The sequence below is a fragment of the Chanodichthys erythropterus genome, chromosome 3 (assembly GCF_024489055.1).
Source record: "Chanodichthys erythropterus isolate Z2021 chromosome 3, ASM2448905v1, whole genome shotgun sequence".
Taxonomy (NCBI): Eukaryota; Metazoa; Chordata; class Actinopteri; order Cypriniformes; family Xenocyprididae; genus Chanodichthys; species Chanodichthys erythropterus.
In genome coordinates, this window is record NC_090223.1 from 25,650,131 (window position 1) to 25,667,850 (window position 17,720).

Here is a 17,720-nt window from a genome sequence, read left to right on the forward strand (position 1 = left end):
TTACTCCACTGGTAAATTACCTGGTCAGATTTCATCAAGCTTTGTTAGCCTGGAAACTGCTTTACAACCACAACTTTTCCCTCACAGAACCATCTTAGGGAATAATTCGGATATTAAAATTAGAAATAGATCAACACTTTATTGACGACGTAAAGAGATAACGTTGAATTTTATTTAAATTTCAAAACAGCTTTTTAAAGTCATAATGAGAAATAAAATCAGTTATGATTAGGGAAAATCAACTACATCGCTTTCACAGACAGACGAGAGAAACCCTGCGTTCCAATGTCCATACTATCCATCCTAAATAGTATGTGAGATTAAAATTAGTGTGTCCCAAAGCATAGTATGTTGAAAAGAGTATGCCAAAAGTCCCCGGATGGTCTACTATTTCCGGTAGATTTTCGAAGTGTGGATCCGTGCACACTATAGAGGCTAATATTGCCCACAACCCATTGCGCATTGGACGAGGATTCAGTTCAGAACTACAAACACGAGTAAAAAGTGTTAAAAACTACAAAACATGGCGGATATACGCGATTGACGCTAAGAGATTTGAGTGACTAATAATCAGTTTAACCTGATAGAAAATATATATTTAATGTTACCCGTGTTATTTTTCATCTGCAAATACCAATGTGGACTTTTATAAAGATCCGATTGGCCATTAACTTTTAAATGCATCATTATGCATTAATATGAGGAGAGTTCTCCACATGAAAGACCCGCGACTGCAGATCAACGTGCTGCATTTCACTCCGATACGGTAGGAAATTAACTAAATGAAATGTGGAGGATGTAAGATGATTGACAGGCCAGTTTACGGTGACAGGATGCGACAGAGAGAAAAGACGCGATTGTATGACGTGTTAGTATGTCCCAAAGCTTGTCTACTCTTTTACTACACACTCAAAAGTAAGTACTTTTAGTTCACAGAAAGAGTATATACTTTTAGGGTGTAGTATAAGTAGGCGAATTGGAACGCAGCAAAAGAAAGCGGCTTGCTTGTGTGGATTTGACAAGCGATATTTAGGTGTCTCATAGTTGCCTGACAGAAATTCTAGAGTTGCTATGTAAAACAAACTCATCTAGTTTAGATGGGCACATAATTCATTTTATATAGGATCTACTATATTAAAACAACGATCCTTATATGGTGAAAACAAATGCTTGAAGTAGTGAGGCTGGTTTTTATTCAGGCGCGACTCGGGGAAGCGCGCCAAACAGCCGCCAGTTTGAAATCCGGATAAACAGCGCGAGCACTGGGTGAGACTATTTGCTCTGAAATACACTCCATTACAAATTATATTGTACATTTTCATTGTTATTCGTCATTTGGACCAGTGTTTCAAAACGCTAGGCTGACTGAATAAAGAAAACATGTGTTTGCGGATGCGTTATTGTGTGGCTGTATACGTTAGTTTTGAGTTGTTTATGTTTGCTCAGTAACATTACGTGATTTGATTTTAATATACAACTGTCCTACTAAAATATATTTTAACAGCCAACAGAGCTTCTAACTAATGATTTGCTGTATTTTATTTATATAACCATTCACTGATGTTGTACATCCATTTTTATGCCTTACAAACTTCAATGTTTGGTTTGTGTGATGTAACGTTACATACTACATTGATTTTGCAAGTTCTGCTTATTACCAATATAATCTAGCAGGCTAACATAGGTAAGGGTTTTGATGAATTTGTAAAAAATTACATGTCATTTTTTACAAATTCATCAAAACACTTATAAGAGTAACATACTCTTGTGTTGAAAATGTATGCAATGTGTGCCATTTATAGTTAAATTATAGCTGTAGAATTTCCAACATATTATTGCAGATTTTACTAATACAATTTGGCATTTAATTATCTTTTTTCTTTTCTGGGGAAACAAAAATTGATTTTGTTTGGTTAAAATGCATTTACTATAACTCAAAATTAGTCATTTATTAGAGATCTTTTCTGTATTTCACCTCTGCTCTAGCCTGATTACTGCTCTCTTTTTTTCTAAACATAGTATTGACTGTATACTATGAATATAGTTGACTCTATGACATATTACTTGTTTTGTTACTCATTTGTAAGCTGCTTTGTCTGCTAAATGAATAAATGTCCTGTCATGGCATCTTATAGCTTCACCTTTTCATTTTTTTTTTTGCAGAAATATAATCAATGCAGACATGTCACAGAACGAAACGATGCATGATGACGACCTTGAGAAATCTGGGGAAGCATTGATCGAGTTCATCAAGAGCAGTAAGGCAGAGAGCGCTCTTCGAGGAGCCAGAGAAAAACTGCAGGAGTTCTTCGACCACCACATCAAGACCAAGAAGACCACAACCGAGCTCTTAAATGGTATTACTTTAGTACTAATATTAACTTTCAACTTGCTAATCAGTATCAACTGAATACGATAAACATTAAAAAAGCAATTAATGACTATATTGTAGTGACACGACTATGTTTGTCACATATGTCCCAATCATGTCGCATATTTAATTCTACAAGTGACATCCTTTTATCAGAAATAAATATGATTCTTTTGTGTTTTGAAATCAGAAATGACCATTCTTATGGATTGGGTATTTGTTATAAATGATTTATCCATGCACCTCATTATATTGTTATTAAATGCATGGCCCTTTAATCAAAATATATTACCCTCCCTCTTGCGGTGACATCTCTTCTCTGATAACGTGTTTACTGGCATTAGGACGAGACAACCTGTCACTCACATGCAGAGGTCGCATTAGAATTTCTCATTGTCTGTCACTTTGATGGACAGTCAGAAAAATTCTGTCATAATCTATTAATACCCGTCATTTAAATGTTCATATTTTAATGATAATAAGACTTTTAATAGCTTTTGTTTTTGTTCACATTTTCAGTTTTAATCATGAACTAACAGGACGGGCATATAGGCTATATTAAGCATTTATTTAAGAAAGGGAACAGATGAACAGACCCTTGAAGTAGATGAGTAGATGAATGTTTGTTTCTTCCCTCGCAGTGACAGCATAGGCCACTAAAACGTCGCCTTTGTGCCTGAACAGACAAACATGAACAACGCAATATTACAAAATACAATTCGATTATAATATGAACAAAACGTCCACGAAAACACTAAAAATACTGTATTATTTATGCGAGGCAAGTAGTTGGCGATGTCACTTTGTAAAGAAACAATACGCGCCTATAGACTGAACATGTAATACGCATGCACACGTCGTCACAGTTTTCATAAATTCGTGTTTTTGTAGTTTACATGACAATAGATGATAACAGTACTGTTTTCAAAAACTTTTACTTTGAAAAACGTTTTCAAAAGTTTGCATTTTCAGGCCCCCAAAACGGCATTGACATGTAAATGAACGGCCCAAACCAATTTTTTTTGCTGAAAATGGTGTCTTGTGTCTTGGCCCCTTAGTGTGACCTGTCAAAATGATGGATGGCCCTCAGATTTTAAGGTCACTGCCAAAAAATAAAAAAAATAAAAAAATCAATGACAGAAAATATTTGTTTAACACAACCTCTGCTCACATGATATCGACCAATAGCAAACCACAACCATCCAATCAATTCCCCATGGACAAAATCAAGACCTGCCCTACATTTTTTCTTATTCCAGAAGCCATTTTATACAGATATATGTCACAAAAGGGAAGAAGAGAGTGCCGCATCTTCTGTTTCATGCCGACTTTAACTGGAAAAAAATTGCAACTTTTGGTCAAAATAAATAATAAATCAAGGAAGATGATAAAAGTCATGCTAATACACCTCACTGCAAATGGAAGGTTAAGTCAAGCACGATGCATTGTGGGATACTGTATTGCACAATCCCAGTACAATACTGAACATGTTGGCAAATGTTCATCGTTTTATTTCATGCACACAAAACATTTGCATATTAAAAAAATGTTAAACTTGAGACATTTCTTACTGTGTATTCCTCTCTTTAAAGGTCTTGTTCATGCAGAGGAAGTGGTCGGCCACAAGCTTCTGGATTTAGAGCGGCAGAAGAGCCAGATATTGCAGGAGATCGAGATGATGGAGCAGGAAGTGCAGCGGAGTCTGTCCAAAAGCCAAATTCTAGACTCAGAGCAGGAGTATCCTTCCTGAGACCTGAACCAAAACCTGCTCTCAGTAGAACCACTGAGAGGCCATATTTATTTACATTACTGTAGATGTCAGGTGACCAGGATACATTGTAAATTTGATGCACACAGATTTTTCAGTTGCTGAATGTTACACAGATAAGATCTGTTTTCTTTTAGCAAAGCATGAGTGTTGTTTCAGTTACTTTTCGATCATGCACATTGTTGTTTGTTTGGTTATTCACGGTGGTTTTCCGCCTTAACTGGTGGGTCAGATTCTTACAGAAAGAGTTGGAAAAACTCAGAGATGCTGAGCAAGAAATTCAAACCCTGCAACAGGAAGTGGACGAGGACACAACTGAGGTCATTCCTTCAGCCATGTAAGTACTTTAATTTACCTTATAAGAGTGGATCTCTTAAGATCTTGGTATAGTTGGGACAAAAATGGTAATTGTCTTAAAGATGTGTGTTTATAATGACAAAGAACTAGATAATACAAGATTTGCCTGCTGAAATTGTCCAGTTTTCTACCCCTCAAAAGTTTGGGTTCAGTTAGATTTTTTTTTGTTCATCAAGGCTGCATTTATTTGACCCAAAATACAGTGAAAACAGTAATATTCTGAAATATTATTACAAATTAAAATAACAGTTTTCAGTTTTAAAATAATATTAATAATAATAATAATAGCTCTGTGATGACAGCTGAATTTTACAGCATCATTACTCTAGTCTTCAATGTCTCATGATCTCTCAGAAATCTTTTCTAATATGATGATTTACTTATATTTGTATTATTATAAATATTGAAAACGGTTGTGTTCTTAGTCACCAGGGAATCAAAATTTAAAATTTCTGTTTTTTAATGAAATATTGCAGTATTTATTATAAATGATTATCATTATATTTTTAATTAATGTGCCCTCGTAATCTTTAATCAGAATAACTTCGCTTCACATGAGATCGGCCAATAGCAAATCACAACCATCCATACAAATTCCCCGTGGACAAAATCAAGTCCCGCCCTACATGTTTTTTTTTTTCCAAAAGCCGTTTAGATTAGATTAGCGCAACTTCCGTTTCATGCAGACTTCAATATTTTTGTGGAAACGGTGACAATTTCTTTTTTTCTTTTTTTGACGTATAGAGCCGCATTTATTTGAAATAGAAATCTTTTGTAACATTAGAAATGTCTTCACTGTCACTTTTGATCAATTTAATGCATTCACCTTGCTGAAAAGAGTATTAATTTTTTGCAGCAACAACAAAAAAAAAACACACTGACCTCATTATGATAGGTTCACATGGTCATGGAAAACCTGAAAATATCAGGGTATTTTAAATTTGTGATTTCAGAGTGCAGACGTCTTAGACATTTTTACAAAGTGGACATTATTGAAATCATGTCCAGTAATTTTTTCTTTTCCTGCTGTCCATTTGATATAGATATGTTGCTCAGCTCTATTATAAAGTTACCAAGATAAAGCTGGAGGTGGACACAGAGCCGCACATACTGAGGGGAGGTAATCCTGACACATTTACTGTATGCAGATGATCAACATAGTAGCTTTATGTTCTAGACTGTATGAAATCCCCTTTGTTTCTTGGCAGTTCACTACGGTGCGGATGTGGCAACCCCCATCAACATAGACACATCCACCCGTTCTCCCTGCGAAGTCAGCGATGACCTGTGGAACCTGGTCAATACTGAATGGTAGACCTGGTGCACATGAACGGTGTTCGCTAATTTACTGTTTGTTTTTATGTGTGTGTTTGTATATATAAGTATGTTAATAAATTGGCCTCAATTGCTACCTTTGCATCACAAACCACAAGATGTCACTATGCATTCAAAGATTACCCCCCACAGATGGAAAAGTACACTTTTTAAATGCCCAGAATAGCATTTTATGATTGTTTTTATTCATCCCTTGTTATAAGGATCTCCTGCTAATTCCATAGAGCAGAGATTCTGATCTAATGAAATTTAAAATCTTTTTTGCACACATTGCACAGCACTGGTGGAAACATTTCACTGAAAAGTTTTACAAAGAAAAAATAATTTACACTTTTTGACATAATTGACAAGGACATGCACATATTTGAAAACAGGGGTGGATGGGTTGTATCTGGCATTAACATGACAGGGAGTGCTTTTTAGTGTCTCTTTGGGAATTTTGTTTGTAATTTGTACTGCCTTTTTGTTTCAATCTTGATGCTTAAAGGGTTAGTTCACCCAAAAATTCAAATTATATCATGAATTACTCACCCTAATGTCATTTCACACCCGTAAGACCTTCGTTCATCTTCAGAACACAAATTAAGATATTTTTGATAAAATCCAATGGCTCAGTGAGGCCTGCATAGCCAGCAATTTAATTAACACTTTTAGATGTCTAAAAAGGTACTAAAAATATTTAAAACAGTTCTTGTGACTACAGTGGTTCTATCTTAATATTATAAAGTGACGATAATACTTTTTGTGCGCATAAAAAACAAAATAATGACTTATCAACAGAATCTAGTGATGGCCGACTTCAAAACACTGCTTTGAAGCTTTATGAATCTTTTGTTTCGAATCAGTGTTTCAGAGCACCAAAGTCATGTAATTTCAGTAAATGAGGCTTTGTTAGTCAAGTCAAGTCAAATTTATTTATATAGCGCTTTTACAATTTGTAATTGTTTCAAAGCAGCTTTACATATTAGAAGCACAGAAAAAAAGGGAAGTGGTTAAAACTGTACAAAAAAGCGTGGTAATATGTAACATATACAAGATGGTGCTACATTAAGCCAATGTCGGCTGACTTCCAGGGGTGGAAAAAACCCCCTAGGAGAAAAACCCAGCGTGCTAGCACTGGGAAAAAAGTCCTAGGAGGGAAAAAACCCCTTGGAAGATATATATATGTAAGCGGATACGGGGATTTTTCTCCTGGGCTACGTTGTAGTCAGGTCCAGACGCAGGTTCTCCATCTGATCTGGATACGGCCTGGATCCAGCACCCGGCAAACCTCAGGATAAGCAGAGAGACAGATATTAGCGTAGATGCCATTCTTATTCTGATGTACAGGTATATCTAGTGTTATAGGAAATGTTCTCGGTTCCGGCCGACCTAATTATTGCAGCGTAACAATCCTTTAACGGATTTGAAAAATGTTAATGTATTGATAATGTGTTATGTGTATGCAAGAGCAAAGAGATGTGTTTTTAGTCTAGATTTAAACTGACAGAGTGTGTCTGCTTCCCGAACAATGCTAGGAAGATTGTTCCAGAGTTTAGGTGCTAAATAGGAAAAGGATCTGCCGCCTTCAGTTGATTTTGATATTCTGGGTATTATCAACTGGCTTAAATTCTGAGATCGCAATAAACGTGAAGGACTATAATGCATTAAGAGCTCACTTAGGTACTGGGGAGCTAAACCATTTAGAGCTTTATAAGTAAGTAGCAAGATTTTAAAATCTATACGATGTTTAATAGGGAGCCAATGTAATGTTGACAGAACTGGGCTAATATGGTCATACTTTCTGGTTCTAGTAAGAACTCTAGCTGCCGCATTTTGGACCAACTGTAGTTTGTTTAAAAGCCGAGCAGAACAACCACCCAGTAGAGCGTTACAATAATCTAGTCTTGAGGTCATGAATGCATGAACCAACTGTTCCGCATTTGTCATTGAGAGCATATGTCGTAATTTAGATATATTTTTTAGATGGAAGAAGGCGGTTTTACAGATACTAGAAACATGACTTTCAAATGAAAGATTGGTATCAAAGAGCACACCCAGGTTCCTAACTGAGGACGAAGGTTTAATGGAGCACCCATCAAGTGTTAGAGAGTATTTAAGGTTTTTTCGTGAGGACGTTTTTGGTCCAAAGATTAGGAAATCAGTTTTTTCTGAATTTAATAATAAGAAATTTCTTGTCATCCAGTTTTTAATGTAAGCTATGCATTCTGTTAGTTTTGTGAATTTGTAGGTTTCGTCAGGGCGCGAGGAAATATAGAGCTGAGTATCGTCAGCGTAGCAGTGAAAACTAACACCATGCTTCCTAATTATCTCTCCTAAGGGCAGCATGTACAGAGTGAAAAGCAACGGTCCTAATACTGAGCCTTGTGGTACCCCATATTTAACCTGTGATCGATACGACATCTCTTCATTAACTACCACAGACTGATAACGGTCAGATAAGTATGATTTGAACCATGCCAAAGCAATTCCACTAATGCCAATATAGTTTTCAAGTCTTTTTAAAAGAATGTTATGATCGATAGTGTCAAAAGCAGCACTGAGATCTAATAACACTAATAGAGAAATACAGCCACGATCGGATGATAGGAGTAGATCGTTTGTAACTCTAACGAGAGCAGTCTCAGTACTATGGTATGGTCTAAATCCTGACTGGAAATCCTCACAGATTCCATTTCTTTCTAAAAAGGAACACAGTTGTGTTGAAACTGCCTTTTCTAGTATCTTTGACAGAAAAGGTAGATTCGAGATTGGCCTGTAATTTACTAAATCTCTCGGATCTAGTTGAGGTTTTTTAATAAGAGGTTTGATAATAGCCTGCTTAAAGGTTTTTGGCACGTGTCCTAGTGTTAAAGATGAATTAATTATATCAAGAAGTGGACCTACGACCTCTGGAAGCATTTCTTTCAGTAGTTTAGTCGGCATTGGGTCTAACATACATGTCGTTGATTTTGATGATTTGATAAGTTTAGATAATTCTTCCTCTCCTATAGCGGCGAATGATTCTAGTTTTACCTCAGGGACACTACAGTGCACTGTCTGAAGCGAAACTGTAGACGGTTGCATGTTTATAATTTTCTCTCTAATATTATCAATCTTGCAAGTAAAGAAGTTCATAAAGTCATTACTGCTGTGCTCTATGGAAACGTCAGCAGTTGAATCTCTGTTTCTAGTTAATTTAGCCACTGTGTCAAATAAATACCTAGGATTATGTTTGTTTTCTATTAAGAGATTTGAAAAATAAGTAGATCTAGCATTTCTTATGGCTGTTCTGTACTCAATCATTTTTTCTTTCCACGAAAGGCGAAAAACTTCTAGTTTTGTTTTCTTCCAACTACGTTCAGCTTTTCTAACAGCTCGTTTTAGAGCCCGAGTGTGCTCATCATACCACGGCGTTGGATTAGTTTCCTTAATCTTTAGACGTAAAGGAGCGACCGCATCTAATGTGCTGGAAAAGAGAGAGCCAATAGTTTCTGTTGCAGCATCGAGTTCTTCTAAGTTGTCAGGTATACTAAGGCGATGAAACTGCTCGGGGAGATTATTTATAAAGCAATCTTTAGTGGCAGACGTGATTGTTCTACAATATTTATGGCTGGGTGGTGGTTTTGTAGCCTTGGCTAATTGTATTATACACGAGACTAAATAATGATCTGATATATCATCGCTCTGCTGTAGAATTTCAACAGCATCAATATCAATTCCATGCGACAGTATTAGATCTAGGGTATGATTACGACAATGAGTGGGTCCTGACACGTGTTGTTTAACTCCAATAGAGTTTAAAATATCTGCAAATGCCAATCCAAATGCGTCTTTATTATTATCTACATGGATATTAAAATCACCAACAACAAGGACTTTATCCGCAGCCAGTACTAACTCTGATAGAAACTCAGCAAATTCTTTGATAAAGTCAGTATGGTGCCCTAGTGGCCTGTATACAGTAGCCAGCACAAATGTAAACTTACATAATGTTACATAAAGCACCATCACTTCAAAGGAATTATATTTGAAATTCTTTTGAATGATTCTGAATATATTACTATAAATTACAGCAACACCTCCCCCTTTGCCTTTCTGTCGAGGATTGTGTCGATAATCATAACCTTGAGGACTAGATTCATTTAAAGTAATGTAATCATCTGGTTTTAGCCAGGTTTCTGTCAAACACAGCAAGTCTAGTTTATTGTCTGTGATAATTTCATTTACAATAAGTGCTTTTGAAGAAATAGATCTAATATTCAGTAACCCAAGCTTTATCATTTGTTTATCTGATTTATCTGTGATTTTCATTTTTTGAACATCAATTAAATTTTTACCCTTAAAAGGTTTTGGAAGTTTTTTGTATTTACTAGTTCGAGGTACAGACACAGTCTCTATGTGATAATATCTAGGTGAAAGTGTTTCTATGTGCTGTGAATTATCTGAGTTCTGTGACGTGAGGCGGCTAGCAGACGGTCGGTTTAGCCAGTTTGTCTGCGTCCTGATCTGGGCCCTGGTTTGTCATGTTTCAGCTCTAAGACTATTTGCCAAATTTCTAGAGAGAAGAGCAGCACCATCCTGGGAGGGATGAATACCGTCTCTTTTCAACAGATCAGGTCTGCCCCAAAAGCTTTTCCAATTGTCTATGAAACCTATATTATTCTGCGCACACCACTTAGACAGCCAGCCATTGAGTGATGATAACCTGCTAACTATCTCATCACTCCGACGAACAGGAAGAGGGCCAGAACAAATTACTTTTGCTGACATTGAATTTGCGAGTTCACACACCTCTTTAATGTTAATTTTAGTGATCTCCGACTGGCGAAGTCGAACATCATTTGTGCCGACGTGGATAATGATTTTAGAATATTTACGTTTAGCATTAGCCAGCACTTTTAAATTTGCTTTGATGTCAGGTGCTTGTTACATCATAAGTGTTTCGCAATTTCAATAGATCATGTGACTTTGGCGATCCGAACCACTGATTCAATACGAAAGATTCATAAAGCTTCATGAAGCAGTGTTTTGAAATCACCCATCACTAGATATTGTTATTTTGTTTTGTTTTTTGGTGCACAAAAAGTATTCTCGTCACTTCATAATAGTCACATGAATGGTTTTAAATGTTTTTTGTAGCTTTCTGGGCAATTTTTTGTACTTGACGTGCCAATAAAAAAGGTAATCAATCACCGTTGAACCCTTAAAATGAACAACCCTTGAGCAGAAACTGTAGAGGAATATTAGATTTTATATATAATATAAAATCTTTTTCACAGTGCTGGAAAAAAATATATATATTCAGTATTGTTCAAAAATCTTAGGCCACCATTAGATGTTGTTTTAGCAATAATATAATGACCATATATAATTGTTTCTCTGTCTCTTTATTAGAAAATAACCAGAAAACACAATAAATTTGTATGTAGTATTAAAAAGAGCAAAAACAGATTTTATAGGCTAAAGTGGCAAACATGTAGTGACCTCCCCTTACACTTGGGCAATAGCAGGAACGTGACTCTCTTAAACCTAAATGGAATGGAAAGGGACTGGAAGAAAACTTTCAAAATATGATGATAAGTTTCTCAGAGTTTGAGAAAATGAGAAAAAGAAAGTCCAGGAGGTCACACTACATACTGATTTTTGTTTAAAGAAACAATTTTGTTCAGATTTATTAAGAAGTCTGATTTAGTAAGTAATTTTGTAACGCTCCTGCCTCAAGTCAATTGAAATATTTTAATAGACATTTTTAAATATGTGTAAAGATGTAGGACATATAACATCTATTCAGAGAAGGTTTTATCCGGATAAAGTATCACTGAGCTTTGTGCTAGTCATTTTTTTCCTCATCTTTTCTTTCTTTACTTTCACTACACTACTTTCACTGTTTTTATTTTCACTACTTTGGGATATTTCTCTCAGTGCGTATGGATGGGTATTCTTTCAAAAGTCTAGTCATCCTACTCTATTTGCATGAGCATTTTAACCTTTATGTGTCTTACTTCAAAAATGAGTCAGATTGCACCCTTGAGGTGCAGAGACAAGCCTTTTCAGCTTCAGTAAACATCCGGACTGGCACGAGCTTAAGGCCTTTTTTCTGTAGGGGTTTTTTGCAAAGACAGAACAGTGAGAAATTCTGTGTGTGGCTCATGCCTTGTGAAAAGGCAAAACCACAGTAAAGTTTAGTTTATGCTTGGTTAACATGTGGTGTGGGTGTGATTGAGGAAACTGGAAATCAGCTCGACTCACTTTGAGAAAATTGTTTCATTTTCATTGCATTTGAGCAGCATTCTTGTTTTCACATACACCTACATATCTATATTGTGTCACCCTCTATTTTTATTTTTCATGGGAAACAATGTAATATGATGTAGCGCGAAATAAGTCACGCTTGCTAAGAATATGGGTTTCGTCACTAAACAAAAACGAGACAAATAGAAAACATTCAAGAAAAAACTTAGCTTTTAATTAATGCACTTATAAAAGATTTTTAAGGCTCATAATTTAGTACAATTTAATACATTTAAACACATACTAATGCATTGTTTTCTGTACACAGACACGTTTTTACAGTAATGCAATATTGCAATATTGCTTGAATGTCAGTGCTACACATAAATGACAGCATTCCATACATAAACTTTGATATAATATTTACAAAACATTCAGTATTTATATAGCTTGTTCCAAATGTCAGCTGAAACCAGATTTACTCTATAGGCAAATATAAACAAGTATAGCACACTTGCTTTAACACGAAAACAGTACTTTGAGGGGAAAAAAAGAAAAAGGGTTAATTGGGGTTTAATATAGAACAATGGGGAACTTTACCATTTATGCCACAACTGTTCTAAAATGATTGCATTAAACTTTCATGTTTTCACTTTTCCTACTAATAAAGTATGTTTGAGCTGTTTAATTCATGAAATTTAATTGAAATGTAAAATTAATTTAATTACAAAAGTAATTAAAATGTTCCCATGATAAGAACCCCTAAATATGAAGCACCTGAAAGAACCTTTTAAGGTTTTATATAGAACCATTTCTTATAAGAGTATATTTCCCAAAAATACCATTGTAACAGGAAACATCTTACAAATTAAAAATAGTCACTTGCCTTGTAGCTTTTATTTGTCTGCATATGTATAAAGTTCCCGAGGACTAACATGCTTGTGTGTGGAGACATCAACCCGTCATTTTCTTTGCGTCTTTTCACCACAAAGTCTGGTATTTCAACTGCTATTTGGAGGTGAAAATGACTTGTTACACAAGCTCATTATGTCTGGAAATGCACATACAAGACTCGTATAACATCACAAGAGTTCTTTTCAAAGCATTTTTGCACAGTTCATTGCTTTTGTTTAGTTCTGCTGTATAACCGTTTGTTATTTGCTGTTTAAAATCCTATTTTTAAGAAGAGCCTGTAGCTCTTGGCTTGCAGACAATCCATTTTAAACACTGGTGTTCATCACAGTAAGAAAATTCCACTTGTCTGGTCTACCATGATCTCAGGTAGCCTCAAGGTTTGCTTTAATGCATGTGGAGGAAACCAAGTCATTTTTGAGTCCCATCTCTCCAACTAATCCTGCTTTCATTTCTGAGCACCTCAGACTTGTGCATTTCAAACTGAACCAGGAGAAGTTGTTCTGAGTCCATTGGAACTTACTGCGTTCTTCTTCCTCAGCTCTTTAATATCCTGGGGTAGATAGCTTTTATAGTGGATGGTGTGAAGTTCCCAGAGGAGACCGTCGTCTCCAGGCCCTCCAGTCTGTGTGACGGCACCTCTGCCTTACTGGTGCTACAGTCCAGGAAAGGCATGCCGAACTTCTTCACTTGCCCGTCTTTTGTTAGCAGACAGTAGCTGCAGACAAGTCTCAGAATGGCTTTCCGCATGTCTTTACTAGTTAGGGTGTAAATGATGGGGTTTAGAAGTGAGTTGATCATGGCAATGCCCAGAAAGTAGTCTGCCTTGAACAGCACGTCGCATCCTTGAGCAGGGCAGCAGAAGTCCAGCAGAAGGAGCACAAAGAGCGGCAGCCAACAGGCGATGAAGACCCCAAGAACGATGGTGACCGTCTTCAGCAGAGCCAGATACTTCTGGGACTTCCTCGCCAGGCCTTTACGTGGAGGACCGCAGCCTAACCGTTGGGTGTTAGACTTCACTATGCGGAAGATGCGCACGTAGAGCACCACGATGGCCAGCAGCACCAGGGTAAACACAGTAATGCAGAAGAGGATGAAGCTCTTGGCGTAAAGAGGCAGGACGGTGGAGCATTCTTCCAGATTTCCTATGCAATTCCAGCCCATGATGGGGAGAATGCCGAGGAGCACCGACAGGACCCAACTTGCACAGATCAAACCGAACATTCGGCCACGCTTGGCCCCTTGATACGGCTTCATCCGGACCATCGTGACATGCCGCTCGATAGCTATAGCGAGGAGACTGATGACAGACGCAGAAAGAGTGATAAACACGCCGCCTTCTCTAAGAAACCACAGTACTGGAGTCATTGTGAGAGTGTTTGCCCCCGAAGTTATGATGTTCACCATGTAAGTGAAGCCTGCTAGCAAGTCAGAGAGTGTCAAGTTTCCCAGCAAGTAGTACATGGGCATGTGGAATTTTTTGTTCTTCCATATTGCCACCAGAACGATGGCATTTTCCACCACAATGAGAAGACAAATGATGAGAAACACAATGGCCTCAGGTTTCATTCCATCCCGGTATTTGTTCTCTTTCAGCTTTCCGGTGAAGTTGTAATGGGCCATGATGACGGCGTTGCTCTGGTACTCCCGGAACATTCTGAGCAGGTAACCTGGAGACGGGGTCATCGGTGGCAGAGTTGGAGCAACGGCAGCACTAGCAGCGTATGAAGCTTCCATTCTTATTGCTGTCCATAAAAACTTTCCTTAAGGATCTCTCTTAAGCATGTAATTATTGCCATATTCCACCAAAGCACATAAAACAACTCTCAGGAGGATTTAACATAATATATCCTTAAGGTGTTGCAGGCTGAAATATTCACTGGGTGTTCAAATCACAGCTTTGCTATATCCTCCAAGGCCACCAGAGGGTACTGAAATAAAGCATTAGAAAATAATGTTAAATAATCATAGTGAGCATAATTTAATAGTAAAAACAAAACAGTCACAGATAAAACCATAAACAGGTTATTTAGTATTTATCATATTGTTTCAAATTTATGATGATACCTTCATGGCCAATACTTTATTTTGGTGTAGACAGTAGACCAATTTTTATCTAAAATGAATAGACATTTTAATCTGAAATTATTAGAACTGTAGAATAGGAAGAGAACAGAAATAATTGTAATAATAAAAAGTAATAAAGTAAATTGTGTGGGTATCACAGGAATGTGTGACCATGGGAGTATTAAAATTAGTAGACTGTAAAAATCAGTAACAGTACTGCAGCTATAGCTGCCAAACTAAAAAAAACTAATGCAGGGACAATGTTACAAATTTATATATGCCTGTTGTATTGCAGCAAATACGGACTGTATATATATCAATAAATTGTTTAATGTTAATATAACCTACCAACCTGATTGTGCTATACATTTTTGTTGTTGTTGTTGTTTTGTAAAATGTTGCACATATAAAAACATCATTTTAATATTTTACTGTAAAAAAAATATACATTTTGTAGCGTTAAATTGGTTGTACATTTCCTCCATACGTTATTTCATACCTTTTTTTAACTTATAAAAACGATTTCTCCATATTTTACAGTGCATGCACATGTTAATATTTTATAGTTATATGGCAAGGAAACCTAGTTAACGAATTAACAGTTTTACAATAGCATTTTTCCACCGTTAAAATTATAAAATTTTTACAGCGTAGTCGGACAATCAAACGTTTTTCGTTAAATGATCGCAATACTATTGCGCGTGTCGCGAAAATGCCATCGTTTACGCGTTCGTATACAGAAGATTTACTCTATATTGTTATATGGGTAGTTTTGCAAATTACGATATGGTCAGACTAAACTTAAAGCAGCAGTTTCTCAGTTTGTGAATGCACGAAAAGTCCATGCAAAACCACGCGAGTTTACATTCTCCTAAACTGATTTTAATAGACGCGCTAACCTATATTCAGTAACCAAAGTAAATTAACGTACCTTTTATGTTCGTAGCTGTGTCTGGAAATGACAAATCCTCCTCTGCTTCTCTCTCTCTCCCCCGTGTCCTGCGCACAACTGACAACCGGGGCGGCCAGCAGCTGATGTGAGAGTTGAAGCCTGGATCAAGACTTGTCTTGCAGTGGGCTGGTCTTGGCATTCGGCTTTTCTCCTCTTGTCTGTGGCTGCTGATGCAGCACTTATGGGTAACGAATTGCTCTGCTAGCTTGGAGGTACGTTGATATTAAATATAGGTCAATGGCGTGACGCTTTTTTCAGATCTATATAAAAATTCACAGTTCAACAGTAAATATTTTTTACTTTCGTGAATTAGAAACATGTACATGTTTTTGTGGGGTTTAATAAACAAAAATGTCATGTGAAAAAATTAATGTAGAAAAACTTATTATTTTTATTTCGTGATTAGACCACTTGACATTTATTTACGTTTTTCAAGATTACAGTAGACTACAAAAAAAATTTATTCAAAAAATTATTATTTATTTTTTTTATCTGGGGCATCCAAGTTGTTGCTAATAAACAGTTAAAATTAATAATTCTTGTTTTGGTTTAATTTAAAAACCCTTGCTCTCTTTTTTTTCTTTTGTACTTTTTAACCTGCATTAGCAAGTGAAATTTGTTTCCATTCTTCATCATTTGAAAACAGTCACAAAACTTGTAATGCAGGATGTTATGCAGCTATATTGTCCTCTACAGTATTCCCTTCCTTCATTCTGACGTGCAAAAAGGCACACAAACAAGCTGTGTGACTAAATACGTAAATAACCCTAGTCATTAAAAGTAACTGATGCACAAGTATGTAAAACATGAGTGGTCTTGGAATTGCATTGGAATTACATAAGGCAGCGGAGAGTGTGAGTAAGTCAGAAGCCGGATCCTGCTTTCTTAAACAGGAAACTCTGTCATTGTACCTCGAAGGGAGAGGGATTTCCTTGAGAACCACCTATGAGGTCATACTGGGCCGTGCCGAACAAAGCACTCAAGAGGAACACTGTGTGCCCTCTGTGCAAACTATGGAATAGTATAGCCACGACTTGTAGTTTTCCAAACACAATCACTTGAAGTATGCATTATGCAACTATGACTTTACAGAGAGATGATGAAAACATATGGAAGATGGATTCTTTGTTTTATGACATGTGAAATTGGAAGAAGTTGTACCAAGCATTGCATGCTTTAATTTTTCCTGGCAGAAGTTAAGCACATGGGAGAAGTCTGTCTTGTTCACCTGTTCACAGGGCAACAAGGGCACACATTTTCAGTGCTCTGCACATTCTGGTGCTTTCCAGTGGGTGGCCAGAGTGCCAGAAGTGAATGGAGAGTTGCTTTATCAGTCATTTTTGCTTCTTGCCCTCAGGGTCCACTAATGGCGATATCAGAGGGACTCCACCTCCTCACGAGAAGCTCCAGCCAGCAGACGGACTCATCACTCCTGCTGTGTCTGGATATCTTGGGCTCAGCATGTTACCTACATTTACACACAAAGGCCTGATAATCAAGCACTCTGCTCTGATACTCCCCACAGAGACTGTTGGCTCACCCTGATTCTTGGCTCCTGTTTCAGACATTTGAATGTCTGGAGCTCCTGTGATACAGATGTGAAGGTTCCCGAGAAGAAGTAGGTGCAATTCCAAAAGGAAGGTGATATGTGGGTTTTTTTTTCTTTTTCTTTTTCTTTTAACATACAGTGGTCATTTCAGCAATTGCTTTTCCCTTGTTGAGACTACCAAAACATTATGCATAAC

The 17,720-nt window shown here is 36.8% G+C and overlaps 2 protein-coding genes across 4 annotated transcripts; one reads left to right on the forward strand and one right to left on the reverse strand.

Moving 5' to 3' along the window:
- The first annotated feature begins 344 nt into the window (after positions 1–344).
- Positions 345–5,950, forward strand: spc24 (SPC24 component of NDC80 kinetochore complex). Of its 3 annotated transcripts, none has more exons than XM_067372523.1 (6): positions 345–766; positions 2,164–2,357; positions 3,964–4,108; positions 4,372–4,476; positions 5,540–5,616; positions 5,705–5,950. In XM_067372523.1, the coding sequence occupies exons 1-6, from the start codon at positions 699–701 to the stop codon at positions 5,809–5,811; spliced, it is 696 nt and encodes a 231-aa protein (XP_067228624.1). In that variant the 5' UTR covers positions 345–698; the 3' UTR covers positions 5,812–5,950. The 3 variants fall into 3 exon arrangements, with proteins under 3 accessions (XP_067228624.1, XP_067228625.1, XP_067228626.1); XM_067372524.1 differs by lacking the exon at positions 345–766 and adding an exon at positions 853–915; XM_067372525.1 differs by lacking the exon at positions 345–766 and adding an exon at positions 1,133–1,266.
- Positions 5,951–12,290: 6,340 nt separating this feature from the next.
- On the reverse strand, positions 12,291–16,105 carry s1pr5a (sphingosine-1-phosphate receptor 5a). The gene is made up of 2 exons (XM_067372526.1): positions 15,955–16,105; positions 12,291–14,887 (listed from the first exon to the last, which is right to left on the reverse strand). Exon 2 carries the CDS (start codon positions 14,691–14,693, stop codon positions 13,494–13,496), a length of 1,200 nt encoding a protein of 399 aa, XP_067228627.1. The 5' UTR covers positions 14,694–14,887; positions 15,955–16,105; the 3' UTR covers positions 12,291–13,493.
- Between the last annotated feature and the right edge of the window lie 1,615 nt (positions 16,106–17,720).